This window comes from Pongo abelii, chromosome 13, assembly GCF_028885655.2.
Source record: "Pongo abelii isolate AG06213 chromosome 13, NHGRI_mPonAbe1-v2.0_pri, whole genome shotgun sequence".
Taxonomy (NCBI): Eukaryota; Metazoa; Chordata; class Mammalia; order Primates; family Hominidae; genus Pongo; species Pongo abelii.
This window is the reverse complement of record NC_071998.2, coordinates 59,401,723-59,426,920: the sequence shown is the minus strand read 5'-3', so window position 1 is coordinate 59,426,920 and position 25,198 is coordinate 59,401,723. Positions and strand designations below refer to the sequence as shown.

General features: G+C 46.2%; 2 protein-coding genes, 1 long non-coding RNA gene and 1 pseudogene across 5 annotated transcripts in view; 3 read left to right on the top strand and 1 right to left on the bottom strand.

Annotated features, from left to right (window-relative positions):
- Positions 1-25,198, top strand: part of LOC134759776 (uncharacterized) — a 68,400-nt gene that overhangs the window by 8,627 nt on the left and 34,575 nt on the right. The gene's annotated exons all lie outside the window — the stretch shown is intronic.
- LOC100437834 (cyclic AMP-dependent transcription factor ATF-4-like) lies at positions 188-1,253 on the top strand (annotated as a pseudogene).
- Positions 17,141-20,818, top strand: PRKACG (protein kinase cAMP-activated catalytic subunit gamma). Its single transcript, XM_003777385.5, has one exon. It carries the CDS (start codon positions 17,214-17,216, stop codon positions 18,267-18,269), a length of 1,056 nt encoding a protein of 351 aa, XP_003777433.1. The 5' UTR covers positions 17,141-17,213; the 3' UTR covers positions 18,270-20,818.
- PIP5K1B (phosphatidylinositol-4-phosphate 5-kinase type 1 beta) overlaps positions 21,448-25,198 on the bottom strand; it is a 310,275-nt gene continuing 306,524 nt past the window's right edge. For all 3 annotated transcript variants that reach the window (XM_054520016.2, XM_063714238.1, XM_054520013.2), the window contains one exon: positions 21,448-22,177. In XM_054520016.2, the coding sequence (XP_054375991.1) occupies positions 22,175-22,177 (3 nt within the window). In that variant the 3' untranslated portion in view covers positions 21,448-22,174. The remainder of the gene's footprint in view (positions 22,178-25,198) is intronic.

The following is a 25,198-nucleotide window of genomic DNA, read 5'->3' as shown; positions in this document are numbered from 1 at the left end:
ACCATGGTGTATTAAGGGCAGCAGTGCCTGCGGCAGCATTGGCCTTTGCAGCAGCGGCAGCAGCACCAGGCTCTGCAGCGGCACCCCCCAGAGGCTTAAGCCATGGCGCTTCTCATGGCATTCAGCAGCAGCGTTGCTGTAACCGACAAAGACACCTTCGAATTAAGCACATTCCTTGATTCCAGCAATGCACTGCAACATGACCGAAATGAGCTTCCTGAGCAGCGAGGTGTTGGTGGGGGACTTGATGCCCCCCTTCCAGCAGTCGGGTTTGGGGGCAGAAGGAAGCCTAGTTCTCTTAGATGACTACCTGGAGGTGGCCCAGGATTTCAAACCTCATGGGTTGTCCAGTGACAAGGCTAAGGCGGGCTCCTCCCAATGGCTGGCTGTGGATGGGTTGGGGAGTCCCTCCAACAACAGCAAGGAGGATGCCTTCTCTGGGACAGATTGGATGTTGGAGAAAATGGATTTGAAGGAGTTCGACTTTGATGCCCTGTTGGGTAGAGATGACCTGGAAACCATGCCAGATGACCTTTTGACCACGCTGGATGACACTTGTGATCTCTTTGCCCCCCTAGTCCAGGAGACTAATAAGGAGCACCCCCAGACAATGAACCCAACTGACCATCTCCCAGAAAGTTTAACAAAACCCTACTAGGTTGCCCCCTTCACCTTCTTGCAACCTCTTCCACTTTCCCCAGGGGTCCTGTCCTCCACTCCAGATCATTCCTTTAGTTTAGAGCTGGGCAGTGAAGTGGATATCCTGAAGGAGATAGGAAGCCAGACTCCACTGCTTACGATACCATGATCCCTCAGTGCATAAAGGAGGAAGACACCCCTTCAGACAATGATAGTGGCATCTCTATGAGCCCAGAGTCCTATCTAGGGTCTGCTCACCATAGCCCCTCTACCAGGGGCTCTCCAGATAGGAGCATCCCATCTCCAGGTGTTCTCTGAGAGTCTGCCTGCCCCAAACCTTATGATCCTCCTGGAGAGAAGATGATAGCAGCAAAAGTAAAGGGTGAGAAACTGGAGAAGAAGCTGAAAAAAATGGAGCAAAACAAGACAGCAGCCACTAGGTACCGCCAGAAGAAGAGGGTGGAGCGGAGGCTCTCACTGGCGAGTGCAAAGAGCTGGAAAAGAAGAACGAGGCTCTAAAAGGGAGGGCGGATTCCCTGGCCAAGGAGATCCAGTGCCTGAAAGATTTGATAGAAGAGGTCCGCAAGGCAAGGGGGAAGAAAAGGGTCCCCTAGCTGAGGGTAGTCAGGAGCGTCAATGTGCTTGTACATTGCTGTAGCTGTGTGTTCCAATAAATTATTCTGTAGGGAAAAAAAAACAAAACAAAACTGTCCAACCACAAGAAAACAGCCGGCAGATTCAAAGTTAGGCAAAAGCCTTCAGAGAGTAAACAGAGTCCTCACGGGCCCAAGGAGCATCCAGAAAAGGCACTTCAAAGAGGTGGGAAAGCACAGCACTAGGAAAGAACAGCATGCCCAGGCATTTGTGGACAATGCTGCCAAAGAAAAAAGGCTTGAGGGTACAGACCCAAGGGAGCTGGAACAGCCTCACATAGTGCAGGGGCCTGAGAAGGTGGCGGGAAACACTGTCTACACCAAGCCTTCGTTCAACTGAGAGCATAAGGCAGCAGTCTCCTCTGTGCTGAAACCCTTCTCCATGGGCGTGCCTTCTGCCTCTAGCCCTGCAAAAGCCCTACCTCAGGTCAGAGACTGAAAGACTTAGCCTACACCAATTTTAGAAATTGCAATGGCTAGAGATAAAAACATGAAGGCTGCTCCGTCCTTCTTTCCTTCCTTTCTTCCTTTCAACGGTCTCCCTCTGTTGACGAGCCTGGACTGTACTGCAGTGATCTCAGCTCGCTGCAACCTCCCTGCCCTGGGCTCCCGTGATTCTCCTGCCTCGGTCTGCCGAGTGCCTGGGATTGCAGGCACGCGCCGCCACGCCTGACTGGTTTGTGTATTTTTGGTGGAGACTGGGCTTCGCCCTGTTGGCCGGGCTGGTCTCCAGCTCCTGACCTCAAGTGATCTGCCCGCCTCGGCCTCCCGAGGTGCTGGGATTGCAGACGGTGTCTCACTCACTCAATGCTCAATGTTGCCCAGGCTGGAGTGCAGTGGTGTGATCTCGGCTCGCTACAACCTCCAGCTCCCAGCCGCCTGCCTTGGCCTCCCAAAGTGCCAAGATTACAGCCTCTGCCCGGCCGCCACCCAGTCTAGGAAGTGAGGAGCCTCTCTGCCTGGCCACCCATCGTCTGGGATGTGAGGAGCGCCTCTGCCCAGCCGCCCCGTCTGGGATGTGAGGAGCGCCTCTGCCCGGCCGTCCCGTCTGGGAAGTGAGGAGCGTCTCTGCCCGGCCGCCCCATCTGGGACGTAAGGAGCGCCTCTGCCCGGCCACCACCCCTTCTGGGATGTGAGGAGCGTCTCTGCCTGGCTGCCCCGTCTAGGAAGTGAGGAGCGATTCTATTTATTTATTTTGAGACAGAGTTTTGTCACCCAGGCTGGAGTGCAATGGCGTGATCTCGGCTCGCTGCAACCTCCGCCTCCCAGGTTCAAGTGATTCTCCTGCCTTAGCCTCCCGAGTAGCTGAGATGACAGGCATGTGCCACCAAGCCTGGCTAATTTTTGTATTTTTAGTAGAGACGAGGTTTCATCATGTTGGCCAGGCTGCCTTGGCCTCCCAAAGTTTTGGGATTAAAAGCATCAGCTACTGTGCTTGCTGTTTATTTTTTTATTTTAATTTTTTTGTTTATTGTCTTCTAAAAATTGACATTCTTGAGGCCTAATTAGTAGCAAATAATAGGTCGAGCATAGTCACACTGTGCTGGAACAGTTTCTCAGTGGTGACTATTGATGTTTCTACTGGTTGTAGTCATGTGCTGCATAATGCTGTTTCAGTCATTGATGGACCACATGTGTGATAATGGTCCTCTAAGATTATATTTTTTTACTGTACTTTCTCTGTGCTTAGATATGTTAGATACATAAATACTTACTACCGTAGTACAGTTGACTATAGTATTCAGTATGGTAACATGCTGTACAGGTTTGTAGCCTAGGAGCAGTAGGCTAGACTGTATAGCCTAGGCGTATAGTAGGCTAGACCATCTGGCTTTGTGTAAGTACACTCTATGATGTTCGCAAGATCCCAAAATCACCTAATGATGCATTTCCCAGAATGTATCCCTGTTGTTAAGCAACACATGGCTAACTCTGTCGTGGTGGTTGTCCCATGCATTGTAAGGTGTTTAGCAGCATTTTTGGTCTCCACCCACTAGATGGCAGTAGTATCTGCTCTCCCATTCAATTGTGACAATCAAAAATGTCTCCAGACATTGTGAAAAGGTCCCCTAAGGAGTAAAATTGCCCCGGGTTGAGAACCACTATTCTGGTCTAACTTTGAATTAAATATCCAAAGCAATCTTTTTGCCTTATTTTCAAGTTTTAGATAATTTTCATAACAGTGTTCAAGTCCCTGCTTTGCCTCTCAACTACCTGTGTGTCCTTGGTCTATTTTTAACCTATCTGAGTTTCAGTTTCTTCATCTGTAAATTAAAGCAAATACTTCTTTACCTCAGAGATTTCCATGAGGATTAAGTGAATTAGTATGTGCAAAACACAGACATCAGCGGATGCTAGCCCCACACTTGGCCTCATGGTTGGTCATGGTGTCTTTTAAGAGGCATGTTTATACACCTGTGGTCGCAGAGGGCAGAGGGCACCCCTGGGGCCACTTTGGTAGCCAGGCACACACATCCAGGTCTGGGCTTTCAGGGGACTGCAGGCTGGTACAGATCACCAAGAAGCCAGGACCCTGCAGCTGAGCTGGGTGCCTCCCTTCACACACTAGGCAGGACAGAGGAGTGGGTGGCCTTGACAAGAGTTAGGAGAGAAGAGGGGAGCCAATACCCCTCCCTTCACCCTTGGCCGTCACTGCAGGCCAGTTCTCTTCTCTGCCTCTAACCTGATGCAATTATCAACCCTATCACTACTTTCTTCCAGTGCTCAGGGACCTGATGTACCCCTTGCTGGAGGAACCCTTCTTGCTTTGTCTCTTGCCTTAGGCAGTATGGTACCAGAATATAGGGTCAGGAATCCCACATGAAAGTGTAACTGGCATCTTTATTGCTAACCTTCAACCTTCTACATCTGCTATTCAGAGGTGATCTTGTTGATGAACTGAGCTAATTTATGTGTGTGTTGTTAAAATAGGTTGTGGCTTGGTAGGCATTGAGGGAAAAGGAGCTTTGATGGCCCTCGCCTCATGGGGAGACAACTGCGTTTACTTGGAAAACCACTTTAAGATCAGCCTAGATCCCCCTGTGGGACTGCATTATCCAACAGAGAATGTCCATGTCTGGGGGCCTGGGACTCTGGAAAGGGTTATTTTGGGGTTTCAGAGTGGTTCAGCCTAAGCAGGGCACAGCCGTCTCCCATCTGTGGGGGATAATTGCTTGCTCTCCTTTCCCTGCTTTTTTTTTTTGAGATGGAGTTTTACTCTTTTGCCTAGGCTGGAGTGAAGTGGTGTGATCTTGGCTCACTGCAACCTCTGCCCCCTGGGTTCAAGCAATTCTCCTGCCTCAGCCTCCTGAGTAGCAGAGATTACAGGTGTGCATCACCACGCCTGGCTAATTTTTGAATTTTTAGGAGAGACAGGATTTTGCCATGTTTGCCAGCCTGGTCTCGAACTCCGGACCTCAGAAGATCCACCCGCCTCGGCCTCCCAAAGTGCTAGGATTACAGGTGTGAGCCACCACGCCTGGCCATTCCCTGCTTATTATAGAACACTAACAGGCAGACTGGGCTTGAGGCTCTGAGCCTGACATTGTTGCATAGTGGAGATGTCACTGCTTGCAGGGAAAGGAGAATCAGGCCAGAGCATTCACATGGTGTCTTCTCTCCCGGCTTCTTGGCTCCCCTCTTTCATCCCAGCCTGCCTGACTTTGCTGAATGAAAGCTCTATGAACATCACTCATCTGTGATGATTGTGACTTGCCAGTAATGCTAAATGCTGCACCAGGCAGTAGGGCACCCGGTGGGATGAGGTGGGAGTTATGGGGCATCAGGGGGAGGCTGTATGCAAAAGAAAGGGCGACCTGTCCTAGACCCACCACACCATTGGTCGACCCTGGGCAAGAAGACCTGAACCTCCCTGGATTTTAGTTTCCTCATGGACAAAATGGGGATACAAACACTGTCCTGTTTTCCTCCTAGATTGTGAGAATCAAGTACAAACATTTTTAGAAAGTGGGAACAGGACTTACGCTATGCTATTCTGAGAGAACTCAGGCTAATTTTTTTTTTTTTTTGAGATGAACTTTCAGTCTTGTTGCCCAGACTGGAGTGCAATGGTGCGATCTTAGCTCACTGCGACCTCCATCTCCCAGGTTCAAGAGAGTCTCCTGCCTCAGCCTCCCGAGTAGCTGGGATTACGGGTGCCTGCCACCACACCCACCTAATTTTTTGTATTTTTAGTAGAGACAGAGTTTCACCATATTAGCCAGGCTGGTCTCGAACTCCTGACCTCAGGTAATCCACCCACCTCGGCCTCCCAAAGTGTTAGGATTACAGGCGTGAGCCACCGCACCTGGCCCAGGCTAATTTCTTATGGTGGCACATCACTCACCGTTTAGCAAATATTAATGGAGCCCTACTGTGTGTCAGGCACTGTTCTAGGTGCTGATTATACAGCAGTGAACAAGACAGGCAAACATCCCTTGCTTCTTATGTTCTATTGCAGGGACACTGATGATAACAAAATAACTAAGGTAAACAATGTGTTAGAAGCCGGGTGCCTCACACCTGCAATCTCAGCACTTTGGGAGGCTGAGGCAGAAGGATCGCTTGAGCCCAGGAGTTCAAGACCAGCCTGGGGCAACATATATCTCTATAAAAAATAAAAAATTAGCCAGGCTTGGTGGCATGTGCGTGTAGTCCCAGCCACTCAGGAGGCTGAAGTGGGAGGATCACTTGAGCCTGGGGGTCAAGGCTATGGTGAACTGTGATGGTGCCACTGCACCTCCAGCCTGGGCAACAGAGTGAGGCCTTGTCTCAAAAAACAATGTGTTGGTCATCAGTGGTGTGGAGAAAAAACAAGGAAGAGGGAGAAGGGGTGTAGTAGCCAGCTTCCAAAAGGCCCCTCACCTCTTGGGATTCCATCCCTTGTGTAGTCCCTCCCACAGTGTACCAGCGTTGGTCTGTGTGACCAATAGCAGATGACCCAGCTGATAGTCTGTCGTGTCTAAGATCAGGTTATAGATGACTGCGGCTTTCTCTCTCTCTCTGATCACTCGCTATGTGGGAGCTGGTTGCCATGCTGTCAGAATCTATGGAGAGGCCCCTGGTGAGGACCTCCAGTACACAGCCCAAAGCCAGCAAGGACGTGAGGCTTTCCAGCAACCACATGAGTGAGCTGGAAGTGGGTCCTCTTGCCTCAGATGACTGCAGCTCTGACTGACAGCTGACCACAACCTCACGAGGAACCCTGACCCAGAACCTTGGAGAAAGCCTTTTTCTCATGCCCTAGAGTTGAGAATGTAGACTGAATGTGCTCTGTTATGACTGCTATTATTAGGCACTGTGGGAAGTGCTTTATATACACTCTCGTTTAATCCTAATAGCCATACTGAGGGTACTATTATTATCTCCATTTTATACACCAAGGCTCAGAGGCTAATTCACCTTTCCAAATCCTCCAGCTAATAAGAGTCCAAGCTGGGACTCAAACTTGGGCCTTTTAACTGTGCTGCTATTCTACCTCTCCCTGGCTCTTTCCAGACCAGGCTTGGGACATAACACTAACACCCTTTGCCTTTCATTTCATCTCTCGTCCTTTAGTCATTCCTCAACATTGACATTCATTGAGTTCCTTGGCTGTGGCCACAGTCCTCTCTCCCTTTCCCCTCTGGAGCATCAAATAGTGATTACAGTATCCACAGGGATGGCATATGCCATTTTACAGTTCCTGGAATCCACTTTTCACTTCTCGTAAGGCTTCAGCAAGCCATTCTCATCTTGGGTTGCTTGTTTTCCTATTTGATGTTACATCCGTTCTCTGCTCCTCATCTGTTTCTTTCAAGGAAACCTGATCCGTGCAAATTACGTTTCCTAAACTCCTTTGCCAGTTTGTTTCAAGAGAGGTTCAGCCAACGAGAGGCGCCTGTGGGAGATTGGCAGGTGGGTGGCAGAGAAGAGGCAGGTATTTCTGCCCTCCTTTTCTCCCCTCCGTCATTCCCTTCAGGCACCATCTCCAGCAGTGATTGGGTTTCCTCCGTGGCTCCACCTCTTGCTAGACAGACCACTGTGGTTTCAGTCTCTGCTCCGGGGCTGTGTTAACACCTTTTTCCTTCTGTTCCTCTGCGTAGTCATGGTAAATGCAACTTTTCTGCATTTCTTAATTTTGAGTTTGTCTAATCCTCCCTGGTAGCTCTTTCAGTCCTTCTATCACCTTTGCAACAAATTCCCTGCATTAGATTATCTCTGTGAATTGCCAGACCTAGGTTTTGTTTGTGAGGCTGGACCCCAGCTGATATTCATATCTGTACTTTGGACTTTATTGCCATTTTAAATTGTTCTTTCTCAGATATCTTCAACTATAGGATCCTGCTTTCTGATTACAATCTCTAGTTCCTTAATCTCAGGTCCTTTCTTCCATTTATCATGTTTGCTCTGTTCACCCACTCTGTTCTTCCACCCACTTACTCATCAACCTGTCAAGGAAAAAAGCCAAACTCTATAAAATATTTAAAGAGTTTTATTCTGAGCCAAATATGAGTGAACATGGCCCCAAGGCACAGTCTCAAAAGGTCCTGAGAATATATGCCCAAGGTGGTTGGGTTACAGCTTTTTTTTGAGACAGAGTCTTGCTCTTGCCCAGGCTGGAGTGTAGTGGCGCCATCTCGGCTTACTGGCTCACTGCAAGCTCTGCCTCCCGGGTTCACGCCATTCTCCTGCCTCAGCCTCCTGAGTAGCTGGGAGTGGACCTCCACCACGCCTGGCTAAGTTTTTTTTTTTTTTTTTTGTATTTTTCGTAGAAACGGGGTTTCACCATGTTAGCCAGGATGGTGTCGATCTCCTGAACTTGTGATCCACCCACCTCGGCCTCCTAAAGTGCTGGGATTACAGGCGTTAGCCACCGCCCCCGGCCACAGCTTGGTTTTATATATTTTAGGGAGACATTAAGACATCAATCAATACATGTATACATGTGAGGTATACATTGGTTTGGTCCAGAAGGAGTGACAGCTTGAAGGGCAGAGGGTGCTTGCAGGTCCTAGGTGGATTCAACAATTTCCTGATTGGCAATTGGTTGAGAGTTAAGTTATTATCTGAAGACCTGGAAGCAATAGAAAGGAGTGTCTGGGTTAAGATAATGGTTTGTGGAGACCAAGGTTCTTATTATATAGATCAAGTCTCATAGGTAGCTTAGAGATTATAGATGCAAATATTTCCTATGCAGATCTTTAAAAGGTGTTAGACTCTCAGTTAATCTCTTCAGGAGTTTGGAGGGCCTAGAAAAGGAAAGATCCACTTATTAAAAGAGATTTTTGAGCCGGGGGCAGTGGCTCACGCCTGTGATCCCAGCACTTTGGGAGGCCGAAGCAGGTGGATCACGAGGTCAGGATATCAAGACCATCCTGGCTAGCAGGGTGAAACCCCGCCTCTACTAAAAATACAAAAAAACCCCACAAAAATTAGCTGGGCGTGGTGGCATGCACCTGTAGTCCCAGCTACTCGGGAGGCTGAGGCAGGAGAATCACTTCAACCTGGGAGGCGGAGGTTGCAGTGAGCCGAGATGGCGCCACTGCACTCCAGCCTGGGTGACAAAGTGAGACTCCATCTCAAAAAAAAAAAAAGGAGAGATTTTTTACAGATGTAAATTCAACCCCCACAAAAGAAAGCTTTGCAGGGCCATTTCAAAATATAGCAAGGAAACATATTCTGGAGTAAAATATTTTTAATTTCCTTCTTTATCTGTCATGTGATGTTATACTAGACTCAGGTTGGAATTTGGTATCTTATTGTTACAAAGAATCTGTTTTATCAGTCTTAAGACTTGTTTTAATGTGAATGCTGGTCAGTTGTGCCTGAACTTGAAACCGCCATTGCAAAATTATAACTGAGAAAATTATTACAATGAAAGAGATTTGACCTAACCAACTCCACCTTGCTTCTAACCTCCAAGCTGTCGTTGTTCATTCCTGGGCGTAGGCCGAATTAACTTTGGGAGGAACTTAGTTTATAGTTTAACTTTGAAACAAGGATGTTAATAGCACTTTCCCAAAACAAATCCCCTTCCTGCCTGGGGACTAGACTGCCTTTACAGAATTAACAAATTAGCCACAAGATTAGAAATTATGGTTTAGGAGTCATGCAACTGAAGGCGGCCAGATTCTGAACCTCTCCAAATTGCTCCTGGGGATAACATCACTATTGTAAAATCTAAGATCAGTGCTTGAGATATTTTGCAGACCCTGCACTCAGTAGATCAGCTGGCACCACCCAGACCAATCAACTGGCTCATCTGATCTTATGGCCTCCCTAGCAGGAACTGACTCAGCACAAGAGGACACCTTTGATTCCCTATGATTTCATCTCCGACCTGACCAATCAGCACTCCCGACTCACTGGCCTGTACCCACCAAATTATCCTTAAATACTCTGATCCCCGATTCTTAGGGAGACTGATTTGAGTACTAATAAAACTCTAGTTTCCCATACAGCTGGCTCTGTGTGAATTACTCTTTCTCTATTGCGATTCCCCGGTCTTGATAAATCGGCCCTGTCTAGGCATTGGGCAAGGTGAACCCACTGGGCGGTTACAAACTCCAAAAGGGAGAGGGTCTAATGAGGCATGTCTGACCACTACCCCTTCGTGGAGTGGCCTGAATTAGTTTTTCAGGGTTGTACTCCCCTTGGCCAAGAGGGGGGTCCATTTAGTCAGTTGGGGGGCTTTGAATTTTAATTTTGGTTTACATATCCATCCATCATTTGTTGTTGTTGTTGTTGAGAGACGGAGTCTCGCTCTGTTACCAGGCTGGAGTGCAGTGGCGCAATCTCGGCTCACTGCAACCTCCACCTCCCGGATTCAAGCAATTCTCCTGCCTTAGCCTCCGCAGTAGCTGGGACTATAGGCGTGCACCACCATGCCCGGCTAATTTTTGTATTTTTAGTAGCGATGGGGTTTCACCGTGTTGGCCAGGATGGTCTCGATCTCTTGACCTCATGATCCGCCCGCCTCGGCCTCCCAAAGTGCCAGGATTACAGGCATGAGCCACCGCGCCTGGCATCCATCCATCATTGTTTATTGAGCGTCCATAATTCCAGGCACTGTGGTTGCTGATACAGTGGTAACAAAGATTGATAATCAACATGTTATGGAGCTCACAGTCTTGCGCAGGAGAGAGATGATAACGTAAAAGTATTTACAAAGTCACGTAAGTGCTATGATGGGGTAATTATAGGATACTACAGGAGCATATGAGAGTGGTCTGGTCTTGACTTGGTGGGGGTGGTGACAGCATGAGTTTCTGAGATGAGAGAGATGAGGAGTTGGCCAGGTGAAAGACGGCAAGGAGGAAAGAGCATAGCAGAGGGGACAGTATGTACAGACCCAGAGGCCAGATGTCCTCATCTAGTACAGTGTTGGAGAGGCTGAAAAAGGGAGATTCTCAAATAGACTCAAGCTTGGCTGTATTGGGCCCTAGCTCTTGGGGTTCTGCAGTTCTGAAAGGTCTGCAGTTTACCCCTAGGGTTGCAATCTTCTTGTTCTTTTTAACTCCAGGTTAGGCATTTCTGTCCCTCACAGTTCAGGTTCAGCTCCAGCCCTCTTTGTCCCTTATAATGCATACAAACTCTTCAAACCTCCTGCATTTCCTGAATTATGGAACTGGTCACTGGATGCCCCCTTTTCCTTGCTGTATTTGTGTAGCTTTCTTTTGTCTTCAAGAGCTATCTAATTATTAAGATAATTGAATTGGGACCTCTCACTTCTCAGCTCATTGTTCTATAGGCTATAAAGCATTTTGGGGCTCCTTCTGGGAAAACATTAATCGATTTAAATCAAGGGCATGCACCCAAATGCTGCGGGGGCCAGCCAGGTGCCAGAAATGAGTGGCAGGCCCTATGGAACACTTAGCCTTCCTGGGCTGCTTTTTCTTTCTTGCTCTGCTGGAGACATGGCATAAGCACTATTTTACTTTTAAGGCTAATGTGGAAAAAAAAAAACAAAAACCCCACAGAGCCAACAGGATGATAAGCAGCAACTGTCATTAACTCTGTGCAGTGGTGATAGTTAGGAGGGCAGGAAGGGCTGTGAAGTGCAGACAAAATGCTTACATAAGATGCAATCGCAACTCAGCATAGCTGAATGGTGTCCTGTGGAAATGCAGGCCTACTGTGCACAAATATTACAACAGGAGACTGAAATCTGGATGATCTGGGATATATGAAACTGACTGCTCTTTACATTGAGAAAATAATTATTAAAATTTAAAATATTCTGTTTAGGCCACTATATTGGGTTAAACAAAATGTGTTCATGGGCTCATCCAGTGGTTCTAAAACTCGGCTGTGCATTAGAATCACCTGGGGAGCTTTTAAAAGTCCCAATGTTCAAGTCACATGCCTGGGCAGTTAAGTCAATCTCTGGAGGCAGATTCAGTCATCAGTATTTTTTTTTTTTAGATTGAGTCTTGCTCTGTCACCCAGGTTGGAGTGCGGTGGTGCAATCTTGGATCACTGCAACCTCCGGCTCCTGGGTTCAAGCGATTCTCCTGTCTCAGCCTCCTAAGTAGCTGGGATTACAGGCACCTGCCACCACACCCAGCTAACTTGTGTATTTTTAGTAGAGATGGGGTTTCACCATGTTGGCCAGGCTGGTCTCGAACTCCTGACCTCAAGTGAGCTCCCTGCCTCGGCCTCCCAAAGTGTTGGGAATACAGGCGTGAGCCACCATGCCCAACCCCGTATTCTTTTTTTTTTTTAATGTCTCAGGTGATTTCAATGTGCAGTTAAAATTAAGAACCACTGCTTTTGATGTGCGTCGGTTTGTGAGCTCTGATTTATAGGGCATATTTTGGTAGAAGGATGTTGTGACTGTTATGTTTCACCTGGGCCTTCTGTTAATTGGCAGGTGTGCTGTATCACAGATGGTAAGTGCTGCAGACGAGATTTCAGAGGAAATCATCAAGCGCTCTCCTGTTCTGTTTCTCTTGAGGGCCTCAACTCTTCATCATGAAATGTGGGTTGTTACAGTGATAGCAGAAGAGGTCACTAAGAAACTCATATGCCATTATACTTCACATGAGTGCCGAAGCTCCTGTCACAGTCCATATTATCTGTATCTAACATCTTGTCCTGGGTACAGTTTCCCATTCAGCCACTTGGCTGTATTGTCTGTATGTTGCGTGATAATTACTAGGCATTATACATGTGCAGTCACATTGCAACCATGTGACAATGCCCACTTCTTGTGTAGATGTGCGCAAGAAATTCTCTTCAAGGTCTCAGAAGAACTGAGTACGGCAGGCCTTACAAGACACAGCCATGGTGGGCAAATAGCAGTGCCTGACATTCCTACCCCCATCCTCAGATAGTGGAGTTTCCCACAATCCCCCTCCTTGACTCTGTTCTCTCTCGGCTCACATTCCTTGGCTAACACTCTCATACCTCTTAAATCTGTGCTGCCAATGCTTATCTACTAAGTTCAATCCCAAATTTCCAATGGCTAATTAGACATCTCTACCTGAATGTCTTAAGGACCTATGAACTCAATGTGTTCAATCCTGAATTCATTATTGTCTTCAATAAATTTGTTTCTTTCTTTCTCTTCCCCACCGCTGCCTTGTCCCATTTGCTTTGCTTAAAAAAAAAGCTTTGCTTCCTTTATGTGGAAAGACACATAAAAGAAGAACTGAAAAACCAGGGCTCAGGACAGAAGGCAAGGAACTTATTGGCCAACAGCTGTAGAAACATGGACAGCCTTCTAAGATGCTGTATTTGGATGGCTCCTTTACAAATGCCTCAAGTCCCCTTGTGTCTCTGCTCAAGATTCAATTCCTGAGAGAGGGAAACTGATTGATCTATCTTGGGTCCTGTGGCCAACCCTGACTTTGACTCAGGTGAGTGGGTTAGATTGGGAACCCAACAGAATTAGATGAAATGGGATAGAAGTAATCCCTCAAAGATAAAACAGTGTGCTATTGCCAGGAAAAGAAGGAGAACTGCAAAATATGGGGAAAATAATTTTATAAAAATTGTCTCCCTTTTGTGGATTTAAACAATATATAAAAGTGACACATAAAATATAAGTAAATGCATTTGTGAGAAACCAATGTTTTACCTCATTTTTATTTTAATAAGTAAAGTAATTCATGCTCAAAATTAATTTCAGCAGTTCAGAAGCTTATAAAGTGAGAAGTAAAAATTTTCCTTCCTTTAATTTATGCTTCTCTAAGTTCCTAGTGCTATTCCCTAGGGGTAATCACTTTTGGCAGTTCTTATATGTCAGAAGAAATATTTTTAGGTAAGCAAGGTGGGCCTATTTCTAGGACTACTTTCTTTTCAGGTCCCAACAACATTACAGTGCTCATTATCATGTGTGTCAAGCCACTTCTATAAATATTATGGCAACCGGGCACAGTGGCTCACGTCTATAATCCCAGCACTTTGGGAGGCCGAGGCAGGCGGATCACCTGAGGTTGCGAGTTCGAGACCAGCCTGGCCAACATGGAGAAACCCCGTCTCTACTAAAAATACAAAATTAGCTGGGCATGGTGGCACATGCCTGTAATCCCAGCTACTCGGGAGGCTGAGGCAGGAGAATTGCTTGAACCCGGGAGCTGGAGGTTGCGGTGAGCCGATATCATGCCATTGCGTTCCAGCCCGGGTAACAAGAGCAAAACTCGGTCTCAAAAAAAAAGAAAAAAAAATTATGGCAAAATTAATGGTACCAAGGGATGAATGATTGCCCAAACTTTAAATAAATGTAGTACTTTATAAATTATTGTCATTAAGTTATTTCTGAACTTCCTGACTCCCATAATTTTTCATCTTTCATATAACAAAGGCCATGCCAATTTTTAAATCAACATTTTATGGATCATAAATCTGACATAGAAACTTTGTGTTCAAAAGTGTTCTTTTACACTGTTCTGCTAATAAGGAGAAAACAAACTATTAATAGAAGCTGGCTTGTCAAAATCCAGGTATGATAAGTATTTCTGGACCAGAACATGCAGTGTTATGTAAATAATTCCCTGAGTGATAGAGATTTGTAGTTTATTTCTTGTTTGAATCCTGGTCGAGTTTGTTCTTTTCTTTGCTCCCATCAATATTTTGGAGATAGAGAGGAAGTTAGAATTGAATGATCCAAGCCTTATGCAATTAGCCATTTGGAAACTGCTATATAAACAGTAAAGAGGAGAATCAGCTGGCATGACTGCCAGTGAGCAGTTTTTTGGGAGAAGAATGGTCTTGATTGCCTTTCATTGGGCATACAGGAAAACAGAGTTGGCTTTCACCTCTTCATTTGGCCCCCTAGGCAAGCTCCAAGCAGATCATGCAGAGGCATTGTATCTTGCTACACAAATCTTTTCCTTCTGAAACGGTTTATCTGAATGCAAAAGGATCCCTGTTTCCTTGGCATGCTAAGGACTCCCTTGCTCCCGAAGGCCATGGAGAAAAGCAGAATGGAAAGTGGAGAGAAATAACAAATGTAATTATTCTGCAGCTTGTTCTGGGATAAATACTTGATGTTCTGACCTGTAAACGAAGCATGGGGACATTTCTAGCGTGCAGCATATGTTCCCTCTAGACCCCTGTGTCTTCCTAATTGAACTTCAGAGATTAATGCCACAAGAATTTGTCATGGAATGGCACAGGCTGCTTCTAAACTGTCCCACTTCTAAGGCATGGGTCCAAGAGAATGGCTTCACACTAATTGCTCTTTGTGTATAAATTTCTACTGAATAATCTGGAGGTAAGTCAGAAATGGGCAGAATTTTAGCAGACCTACTGTGATGAAAATGAAGAGGAAATCACTGAGATTATGGGGGAGTCGTGGAATTTCCATCTGCCAGGGATTTGCCTTGACCCAAAGCACAAGGGGCAATTGACCCCCCTGCTATGTTCTTGTTGAGGGAATGTGGGTTTCCCTTTTGTGGAAGTTCAGATGATCAACAGTAGATTTTTCTCCTTTCCTCCTCTTCCTCTCTAACCTGACCGTCTCTGAATATACAGTCAGTACCCAAGTCCTGGCCAGATTAAACCGTAAACTCGGTACCCAAGTCCTGGCCAGATTAAACCGTAAACTCGGAACCAGGCCTTGCACACGATAGACACCTGCTTGACCAACATCTGCTGAACTGAGTGGCAAGAATTCACAGTCACAATAGAAACCTTCTACTTGGAGTCAAGTAATCAGGAATTCCTCTCCAATTTGCATGGTTTCAGCCTGCAGGGCTGGGTGAAAGGGTGTTGTTTACTTGCACTAGGTACAGGCGATATAGCCAGGGTGGGTAGGCAGAATTAGCTGTCAAACTTAAAGGGCAAGATGGAGAGAAAATAGGAGGATAAATGGATATTCCTGTAGCTGAGTGTTTATGATGTAGGACAGAATCTTTGTACAGAATTGACTGGGGAGAGCAGCTCAGAACCCACCCTGTGATGGCTGAGTGCTGGCTGTCTTCTGGAGGGTGTGTGGGGCTGACATGGTGGCCTGGGGGAGTGATGGAAGGCCCATCATCTATGTACTTTGACTTCTCATAAACTCCTATGGCATGTTTTTAATAATTGATAGAACAAGTAAACAGAAAGTCAATAAGAATATAGAAGACCTGAACACTACTACTAGCCAACTTGACCTAAGTGACATTTGTAGAACACTGTATCCCCAAACAGCAGAATACACCAGAATATACATCTTCTCAAGTGCATGTGGGCCATCTACCAAGATAGATCATATTCTGGGCCATAAAATGAGCCCCAAGAAGTGTAAAACATTTTAGGTCACACAGAGTATGCTTTCTAACAATGGAATTAAATCAGAAATCAATAGGAAAATTCTTGAAAAATCCCCAAGTATTTGGAAATGAAATAATATACTTTTAAATAGCTTATCGGTCAAAGAAGATGAAAAGAGAGCTTAGAAAATATTTTGAGCTGAATGAAAAGGAAAATACAACATACCAAAATTTGTGGGATGCTGCAAAAATAATACTTAGGAGGAAATTTATAGCACTAAGTGATTGTAATAGAAGAAAGATTTCAAATCAATGACCTTAGTTCCCACCTTAGGAAATAAAAGCAATTAAACCCAAAGCAAACAGAAGAAAGGAAGTCATATGTATGTGTTAAAATAAAACATTACATGCAGTAAAACTGAATTTTGGGGGGAAGTATACAGTTCTATGAGGTTTTTTTTGTTTGTTTTTGTTTTTGTTTTTTTTGAGATGGAGTTTCACTCTTATTGCCCAGGCTGGAGTGCAGTGGCACGATTTCTGCTCACTGCAACCTCTGCCTCCCAGATTCAAGCAATTCTCCTGCCTCAGCCTCCTGAGTAGCTGGGATTACAGGCATGCGCCACCACGCCTGGCTAATTTTTTGTATTTTTAGTAGAGACGAGGTTTCACTATGTTGGTCAGGCTGGTTTCGAACTCCTGACCTTGTGATCCGCCCTCCTCGGCCTCCCAAAGTGTTGGGATTACAGGCTTTAGCCACTGCGCCCGGCCAGTTCTATGAGTTTTAAAACAAATGTAGACCACCACCCAACACATTGTAACCACCAGCACAATCAGAATACAAACATGTCCCATCACTTCCCACATTCCCTCAGGCTGTCCCTTCATAGTCCAACCGTCCCCTAACCCCAAGCCCTGGCAATCACTGATCTGTTCTCTCACACTATAGTTTTGCCTTTTCTAGAATGTCATAGAAATGGATTCATACAGTAAGTCCCCTTTAGAGTTGGCTTCTCTCACTTGCATAATGCCTTTTGGATTTATCCATATTGTTGAGGGCAGCGGCGTGATCTTGGCTCACTGACCTCCCAGGCTCAAGAAATCTTCCCATCTCAGCCTCCCATGTAGCTGGGAATATAAGCGGAGGCCCAGCGGGGGTCGCGGCGCCGCAGCCAGCCCCAGGGGGCGCCACCTCCACCGCTGCCGCCGCCGCCAGACCCCCGCCCCGGCCGCCACCACTGCCATGGGCAACGCCCCCGCCAAGAAGGACACCGAGCAGGAGAAGAGCGCGACGGAGTTCCTAGTCAAAGCCAGAGGAGATTTCCTCTACAGATGGGGAAACCCCGCTCAAAACACCGCCAGCTCCGATCAGTTTGAACGGCTCAGGACGCTGGGCACCGGCTCCTTCGGGCGGGTGATGCTGGTGAGGCACCGGGAGACCGGCGGCCACTACGCCATGAAGATCCTTCACAAGCAGAAGCTGGTGAAGCTGAAGCAGGTCGAGCACACACTGAACGAGAAGCGCATCCTGCAGGCGATCGACTTTCCGTTCCTCGTCAAGCTCCAGTTCTCCTTTAAGGACAACTCCTACCTGTACCTGGTGATGGAGTACGTGCCGGGTGGGGAGATGTTCTCCCACCTACGGCGCGTCGGAAGTTTCAGCGAGCCCCATGCCTGTTTCTATGCCGCCCAGGTCGTCCTGGCCTTCCAGTACCTACACTCGCTTGACCTCATCCACCGCGACCTGAAGCCCGAGAATCTCCTCATCGACCAGCAGGGCTACCTGCGGGTGACGGACTTCGGTTTCGCCAAGCGCGTGAAGGGCCGTACTTGGACCTTGTGCGGGACCCCACAGTACCTGGCCCCCGAGATCATCCTGAGCAAAGGCTACAACAAGGCCGTGGACTGGTGGGCCCTAGGGGTGCTCATCTATGAGATGACTGTGGGCTTCCCACCCTTCTACGCCGACGAACCCATCCAGATCTACGAGAAGATCGTCTCTGGGAGGGTGCGGTTTCCCTCCAAACTCAGCTCTGACCTCAAGGATCTGCTGCGGAGCCTGCTCCAGGTGGACCTCACCAAGCGCTTCGGAAACCTCAGGAACGGGGTTGGCGACATCAAGAACCACAAGTGGTTCGCCACAACCAGCTGGATCGCCATCTATGAGAAGAAGGTGGAAGCCCCCTTCATCCCGAAGTACACAGGCCCTGGGGATGCCAGTAACTTTGACGACTACGAGGAGGAAGAGCTCCGGATCTCCATCAATGAGAAGTGTGCCAAGGAGTTTTCTGAGTTTTAGGGGTGTGCTTGTGCCCCTGTGGGTTTTCTTTCCTTTTCTTTTTCTTTTTGGTGGGTTGGGGGATGGGAGGGTTGGACTGAACAGCCAGAGGGCCCCAGAGTTCCTTGTATCTAATTTCACCCTCACCCCACCCTCCAGGGTTGAGGGAGCAGGAAGCCCAGATATTTGGAGGAACAGAAACACCAGCTGCTCCCTCACCCCCTATGCCTTCCTGGCCCCTCTATGCTTCTCTCTTCCTCCTCCCACAGGGTCCCCCTTGCCCCAGTTCACTTCTGCGTGTTTTAAATGAGTTTGTCAGCTCTATTCAGGCCAGGTCTTGCTGGTGTATCCAGGGACAGGGTGTGGAAAGAGGGGCTCAAACTTAACTCCAGCCCCTAACAGGCACCACTTACTAAGAGAGGATGAGTGAAAAGCACACCTGTCCTTCGGAGTAATACTGCCTGGGAAGGAGAGAGGTTTAGTGCCATGTTCAGTGGGCTGTTTGCTAGAATAAAAAATTAAAAAAAAAAAATCTTACTTAAGTTCCACCAGTGTCCCCGTTCCTCCTTCCTCTACTTCCACCCCTCCCACCCTTCCCACCTTCCCACCTTCCCGTGTCTCCCCATTCCCCAGATCCATTTTAACAAATCCAGGAAGCCCACTACGACCCCTGGCTAATTATTGTATTTTTAGTAGAGATGAGGTTTTGCCACGTTGGCCAGGCTGGCCTTGAACTCCTGACCTCAGGTGATCCACCTGCCTTGGCCTCCCAAAGTGCTGGGATTACAGGTGTGAGCCACCGCCCCTGGCCTGTTTTCTTTCTTAATAGAAAAGTGAGGAGCCGCTGGCAAGCCACCTCATTCATCTTCATATTTCCCCCTCTCATCACTTCTCCCCATCCCAGGAGGAGCTCTCAGGCCTGGGGTGGGGCCCCAGGTAGGCTCAGGGTGATTTGACCTGCTTGCTGTGAAAGGATGAGATTTCCTCTTGAACAGTGTGCTGTTGTAAACATATGTCAAAACTATTACCAATAAGGCCGGGTGCTGTAATCCTAGCACTTTGGGAGGCCAAGGCAAGCTGATCACTTGATGTCAGGAGTTTGAGAACAGCCTGGCTAACATGGCAAAACCTCGTCTCTACTAAAAAATACAAAAATAGTTGGGCGTAGTGGCATGCGCCTGTAATCCCAGCTACTTGGGAGGCTGAGGCAGGAGAATCGCTTGAACCTGGGAGGCAGAGGTTGCAGTGAGCCGAGATCGCATCACTGCACTCCAGCCTGGGTGACAGAATGAGACTCTGTCTCAATAAAACAAAACAAAAAACCAACTATTACCAATAAAGTTTTGTTTAAAAAGAACTGGCAAAACTCATCTATGATGCTGGAAGTCATAATAGTTACCTTTGAGGATGGCATTGGTGGAGAGGGGACATGAAAGAGCCAGCAGGTGGCTGGGCATGGTGGCTCACGCCTGTAATCACAGCACTTTGGGAGGCCGAGGCGGGCGGATTATGAGGTCAGGAGTTCAAGACCAGCCTGGCCAACATGGTGAAACCCTGTCTCTACTAAAAACACAAAAAATTAGCCAGGCATGGTGGCAGGTGCCTGTAATCCCACCTACTTGGGAGGCTGAGGCAGGGGAATTGCTTAAACCCGGGATGCAGAGGTTGCAGTGAGCTGAGACTGCACCACTGCACTCCAGCCTGGGTGACAGAGACTCTGTCTCAAAAAAAGAAAAAAAAGAGCCAGCAGGTTAGCTGCAAATGTTTTATATGCGCTTTAGGTGCTGGGCACATGGGTCTACACATATGTAAAAATTCACTGGACTATACAGTTCATAGCTGTGCACTCTAGCATATGTAAGTTATACCTTAGTCATTAAAAAATGGTTGAAAATGTTGAGGTTTTTTGAGACAGGTGAGACAACACAGGCAGGCCACGGGTGATTCAAGTGGGGATACAGTTTTGAGGATCACAGCCTTATGGTATTGAAATGGCTTTTGAGTTAGGTCTTAAAATAAAGGTTCTTAACATTTCTTGGGTCCAGGTCACTGTGAATTTGATAAAAAGTATAGTCTTTCTCTTCATGAAAAAAAAAAACACCCCATATACACAAAAGCATACCCAACTTGTGTGTATGATTTCATGGCCCTATTAACATTTATCTATGACTCTTCTAGAAATCAGTGGGTCCTAGGCTAAGAACCCTGCTTAAATGGGTAGATTTACAAATGGGAGGGGGGAAGAGTGGGATTCACCTATGAAAACCCATGTAGTAAAGGAGAGTGGTAGCACATATAAATACTAGAGAGAGAGAGGCAGAGAATCCTCAATCATCTACTTCTGCAGAATTCCCTGTTGACATCCTAACCTAGGATGTAAGACATCCTAGCTTTCCAGCACTGACTCTGAAGGTGAAACTGCTACTTATGCTGAGTAACTATGGCTCTGGGCTACATTTACAAAAGTTTACAGCATGCTTGCTTACAAGAATCAGCTTGTTTTAACTTGAAGCATTTAACACTGAGCATCTTACTCATCAGGAATATCTTTCTGCAGCCATGATCATTTTGCTTTCTAATGATTTTTCTCTCAGCCTCTTATGTCTCTGTTGCTAGGGTCACTTACCAGGTGGTGTAAACTGTATTAATTGATTAAAATATTCATTGCTGAGTCCATTCCCATCTGAGAAGTGTACATCCCACACCTTTGACTCCAGACCTGTCAATGTCACTCACGTTGGTGGATGGAATGCAAGTAGAAATGCTGTCAGCTGCACTGAGACAGAAGCTTTGTGAGCTCTCATTGGTTCCACCATTGCTCTTTTTCTACTGCCATGAAAGTTGCCTGTCCCACATAGGGGCTGCTTTGGACCCCAGAGTGAAGAAGACTCTTGGAGCAGAGCTGCAGCTGGTCGCCACATGTGAGGGAGACGTAAAACTATGTTAGTGAAAGCTCCTATGATTTTGGGATTGTTACCATAGCATAACATAGTGAAAGCTGACTAATATACCAGGACATTTGGGAAAGTCTTTTGGATGAGTTGAGCAGAAGCTGCTATTGAAGTTTTTTCCATTTTTATCCATCACGAAATTCAGTTTATTTAGGATTTCTGAATATCTCAAATGAGGAGTATTTGGGTTATTTTTAATAAAAGAAATGTAGAGACCATAAATCACTGGAATTAATGTACCACCACAATTGAGAACAAAATATTTTATTTCTCTCACAAAACTATAGTTTACAGTAGTATTTACTAAATAAATTACATAATTTCTCTTTTACAAGCAATAAACTAGATCACAAATATTTCAAAGACGATGTATGTACACGACATAAGGCCTTTTATAAATAGCTTTGCTTTTCTCATTTCACTAGTAAACAGTGAAAAAATCTTTATAGAAGCTAGTTTTCTATAAAGTATAGGCAGACCTAGTATATTGATCTTTAAATGAAACCAATTTAAACTTTCAATGACATGAACTATAATTTTGCAAAAGAATTTATACTTAATTTACCATTTGCGTGGATGGATTTTTAAAATTATATAAGCAGATTATGTATGTTGCTTATGTATAATCACTGGATGCATGCACAATGAAATAATGCAAAAGTCCATAGGAAAATAGCACTTCCAACTCCAAAAAGGTGATTGGCAATGGTATAGAAAGCAGCTTAAATATAGTTCATGCAGTTCTTCACAGTTCAGCAAGCAACAGCAAATGATAGAATAGGGTAGTATTTTTCACATCCCATCTGCTGATCAGCCTGAAGTTGACATCTCGAAAACTCTTAAGTCAGGTTGATGATTTCTCTGTGTGTAGTGGGGCTCAGTCAAGTTGCTGTGGATAATTCTGGAGCGGAGAAACTTCTCTGCTATAACTGTGCTCACATCTCATCCATGTGCTTAGGTGGTCACCATTTTCACTTACTGGGGGGTAGCAAAAAAGAAAGCAGGTGTGAGACTAGATTTTGGCATCAATTTGTAACCTCTCCCCATGAGTCGCAACATAAGTTTGTTATTTCTCCCAATCACTTGTGTCTGGAAAATGGGGTGCATTATGTTTGGGATTCTTCTGCAATGATCAGCATAGCATGTGCTGCTTTGGTGGACCTGAAACCTGTTAATTACACCAGTGTTTATCAAGATTGAGTCCTGACTACATCACAGCACTGTGCTCGGGACTTGGAAGGAAGCCACACTGACTAAGACACCCTCCTGCCCTCCAAGTGTGCAGGGATGAGGGGATGTGCTGTGGTATATTAGACCTGAAGCCAAAAAGTACAACTTGAACATGGCCTTGAACTTGTAAATGTTTTTTTCCAAACAATATCACTTTGGCTGGGTGGTAACAATATGTTCAGCAAATGGTAGCTATTTAAAATCAGAGCCAGCTAACTCAACCTGTGACAGCAGCACTATGATATATGTGGGGAAAGCAATATTATATTCAGCCTTTAGAGACAGACACATTGGGTCAAATCATCTGATTTCCTATTATTTTTTATTTATTTATTTTTTAGACGGAGTCTCACTCTGCTGCCCAGGCTGGAGTGCAGTGGCAAGATCTCGGCTCACTGCAACCTCTGCCTCCCACGTACACGAGATTCTCCTGCCTCAGCCTCCTGAGTAGCTGGGACTACAGGTGCCTGCCATCATGCCTGGCTAATTTTTTGTATTTTTAGTAGAGATGGGGTTTCGCTGTGTTAGCCAGGATGGTCTTGAACTCCTGACCTCATGATCCGCCTACCTTGGCCTCCCAAAGTGCTGGGATTACAGGCGTGAGCCACCTCACTCGGCCTGATTTCCTAATTATTTCATCTATAGAATATTATGCAACATCTTCTTGGAACCTTATTGTTTCATCTGTAAAATGGAGGTAACAAACTCTACTTTATAGGGTGGTGGTGAGGGATAAATTTTTCCATGGGGAAAATGAAGTGTTTTACACACACACGATATACACAAATCATATATTTATAATTGAGTACTGTACCTGGCATGTGCTAGTACCCCCAAAATTGTAGTGAAGAAGGTTGGAGCTGGGGGTCACAGGGACTGGTGCAGCTCAGCACCTTTAATTGGAGGCTGAAAAAACTTGAGTAAAAAGTTTGAAATAACTCTGAAAATTATTAGGAAAGAGAACATGTCACATACAGGGAATTCCTGTTCAACAATATTTTATCTGAGCCTATTGTGCACTGTAATTTTTATGAACTTACTATTTTGTTTTATACTTTGGCCGCTCCCTCTCATTCACCTAAGCTAGAAAGGTTTGCTTGCCTAAATGCACAACATGGTCATGCTTTTACTCAAAAATAATCTTTAGGAAGAGGTGAGTGTAAGGTGCTATAAGCTATAGCAGTGGGCAAGTGGGACATTGCCCACATTCCCAGGACAGCTGTCTTTAGGGTGGACTTGTGGATTTCATTCAGCCTCAGTCTGATAACTTTGATGTATGGTGCAGGTCTTTACTCACAAAACCAGTGACATACAAAATAACCCACATAAAATGATGAGGTCCTACTGATTAGATTTAGAAGTCCTGCGTTCTTAAAAAACAAAGCAAAACAAAAACAAAAAGAGGTGATAGTTTTGCTTTCCTCGTTCTATAGATCACACTGGAGTTCTGTGTCTCACTTCCAGTGCCAGACTCTGAGAGGGACAGTGAGTAACCTGAATGATGCCTGAGGAGATCCACCAGTGAAGGGCCCTGGAGCCAGGACCCTAGGGGAATGGCTAATGGCCTGGGCTTTTTGGTCTAGAAAATAGGAGAGGTAGAGACAGGGCATAATAGTTGTCTTTGAGTCTCTGAAGACTAGCCTCAGGGAAGAAAGGCTTAGGTATTAGTTTAGTCCCAGTATTGCTGAAAGATGTGACACTGTCACCAGCAATAGTGGCACAGATGCTGTGATCCTGGGGTCGGGAGGTGAGGAATCTCAGAATGTGTGAAGGGCATAGAGTTGTAAAGCTGCACCCCCTCCACTCTTTCTTCATTAAGGATCCTGAAATTTATGTCCTCCCCCAGCACATGTCATGTGTACATGACGCAAGCCCTCCCTAGATACATGGGCCCAGTATGCCATCTGCTGAGACCCTGTGGTTGAGAATGATCCCAGAAGCTAGAACCAGGACAACTGCATGGAAGCCAGTTTTTTTTCTCAAGCTAGAGGTGCTTTCTAGCCGGAGTAAAAAAAATGAGTGGGCTGGGTATGATGGGTCACGTCTATAATCCCAGCACTTTGTGGGGCTGAGCCCAGAAGTTCAAGAACAGCCTTGGCCACATAGTGAGACCCTGTCTCTACAAAAATAAAAAATAAAATAAAATAATTAGCTGGGTGTGGTGGCATGTGCCTGTGGTCCCAGCTACTCAGGAGGCTAAGGTGGGAGGATTGCTTAAGCCCAGGAGTTTGAGGCTATAGTGAGCTATGATCACACCACTGTATTCCAGCCTGGGTGACGGAGAGAGACCCTGTCTCTAAAGAAAAAAAAAAAAAGAAGAAAGAAATGAGTGGTCACTAAAGGAGAAGCAGTTGCTGTCACTTAGGGATCAGCCCCAGGAGAGCTGAGGCAGAAACTGTTTATCCTGACCCAGCACCCAGAAGGCACTTGTGGTGGTCAGTAGAGAGGACTTGGGCACTTGTGGGTAGCTTGGGCCAGATAACTATGAAGTTCTGTTTCAACCACAAGATCCTATTAAAAATTGTCTGTAAAGGCCAGGCGTGGTGGCTCATGCCTGTAATCCCAGCATTTTGGGAGGCCGAGGCAGGCGTATCACCTGAGGTCGGGAGTTCGAGACCAGCCTGACCAACATGGAGAAACCCCGTCTCTACTAAAAATACAAAATTAGCCGGGTGTGGTGGCACATGCCTGTAAACCCAGCTACTTGGGAGGAGTATTGCTTGAACCTGGGAGGCGGAGGTTGTGGTGAGCTGAGATCGCACCATTGAA

Excerpts from the sequence above, each read along its gene's own strand:
- PRKACG (XM_003777385.5), top strand. The coding sequence starts at position 17,214 with ATGGGCAACGCCCCCGCCAAGAAGGACACCGAGCAGGAGAAGAGCGCG.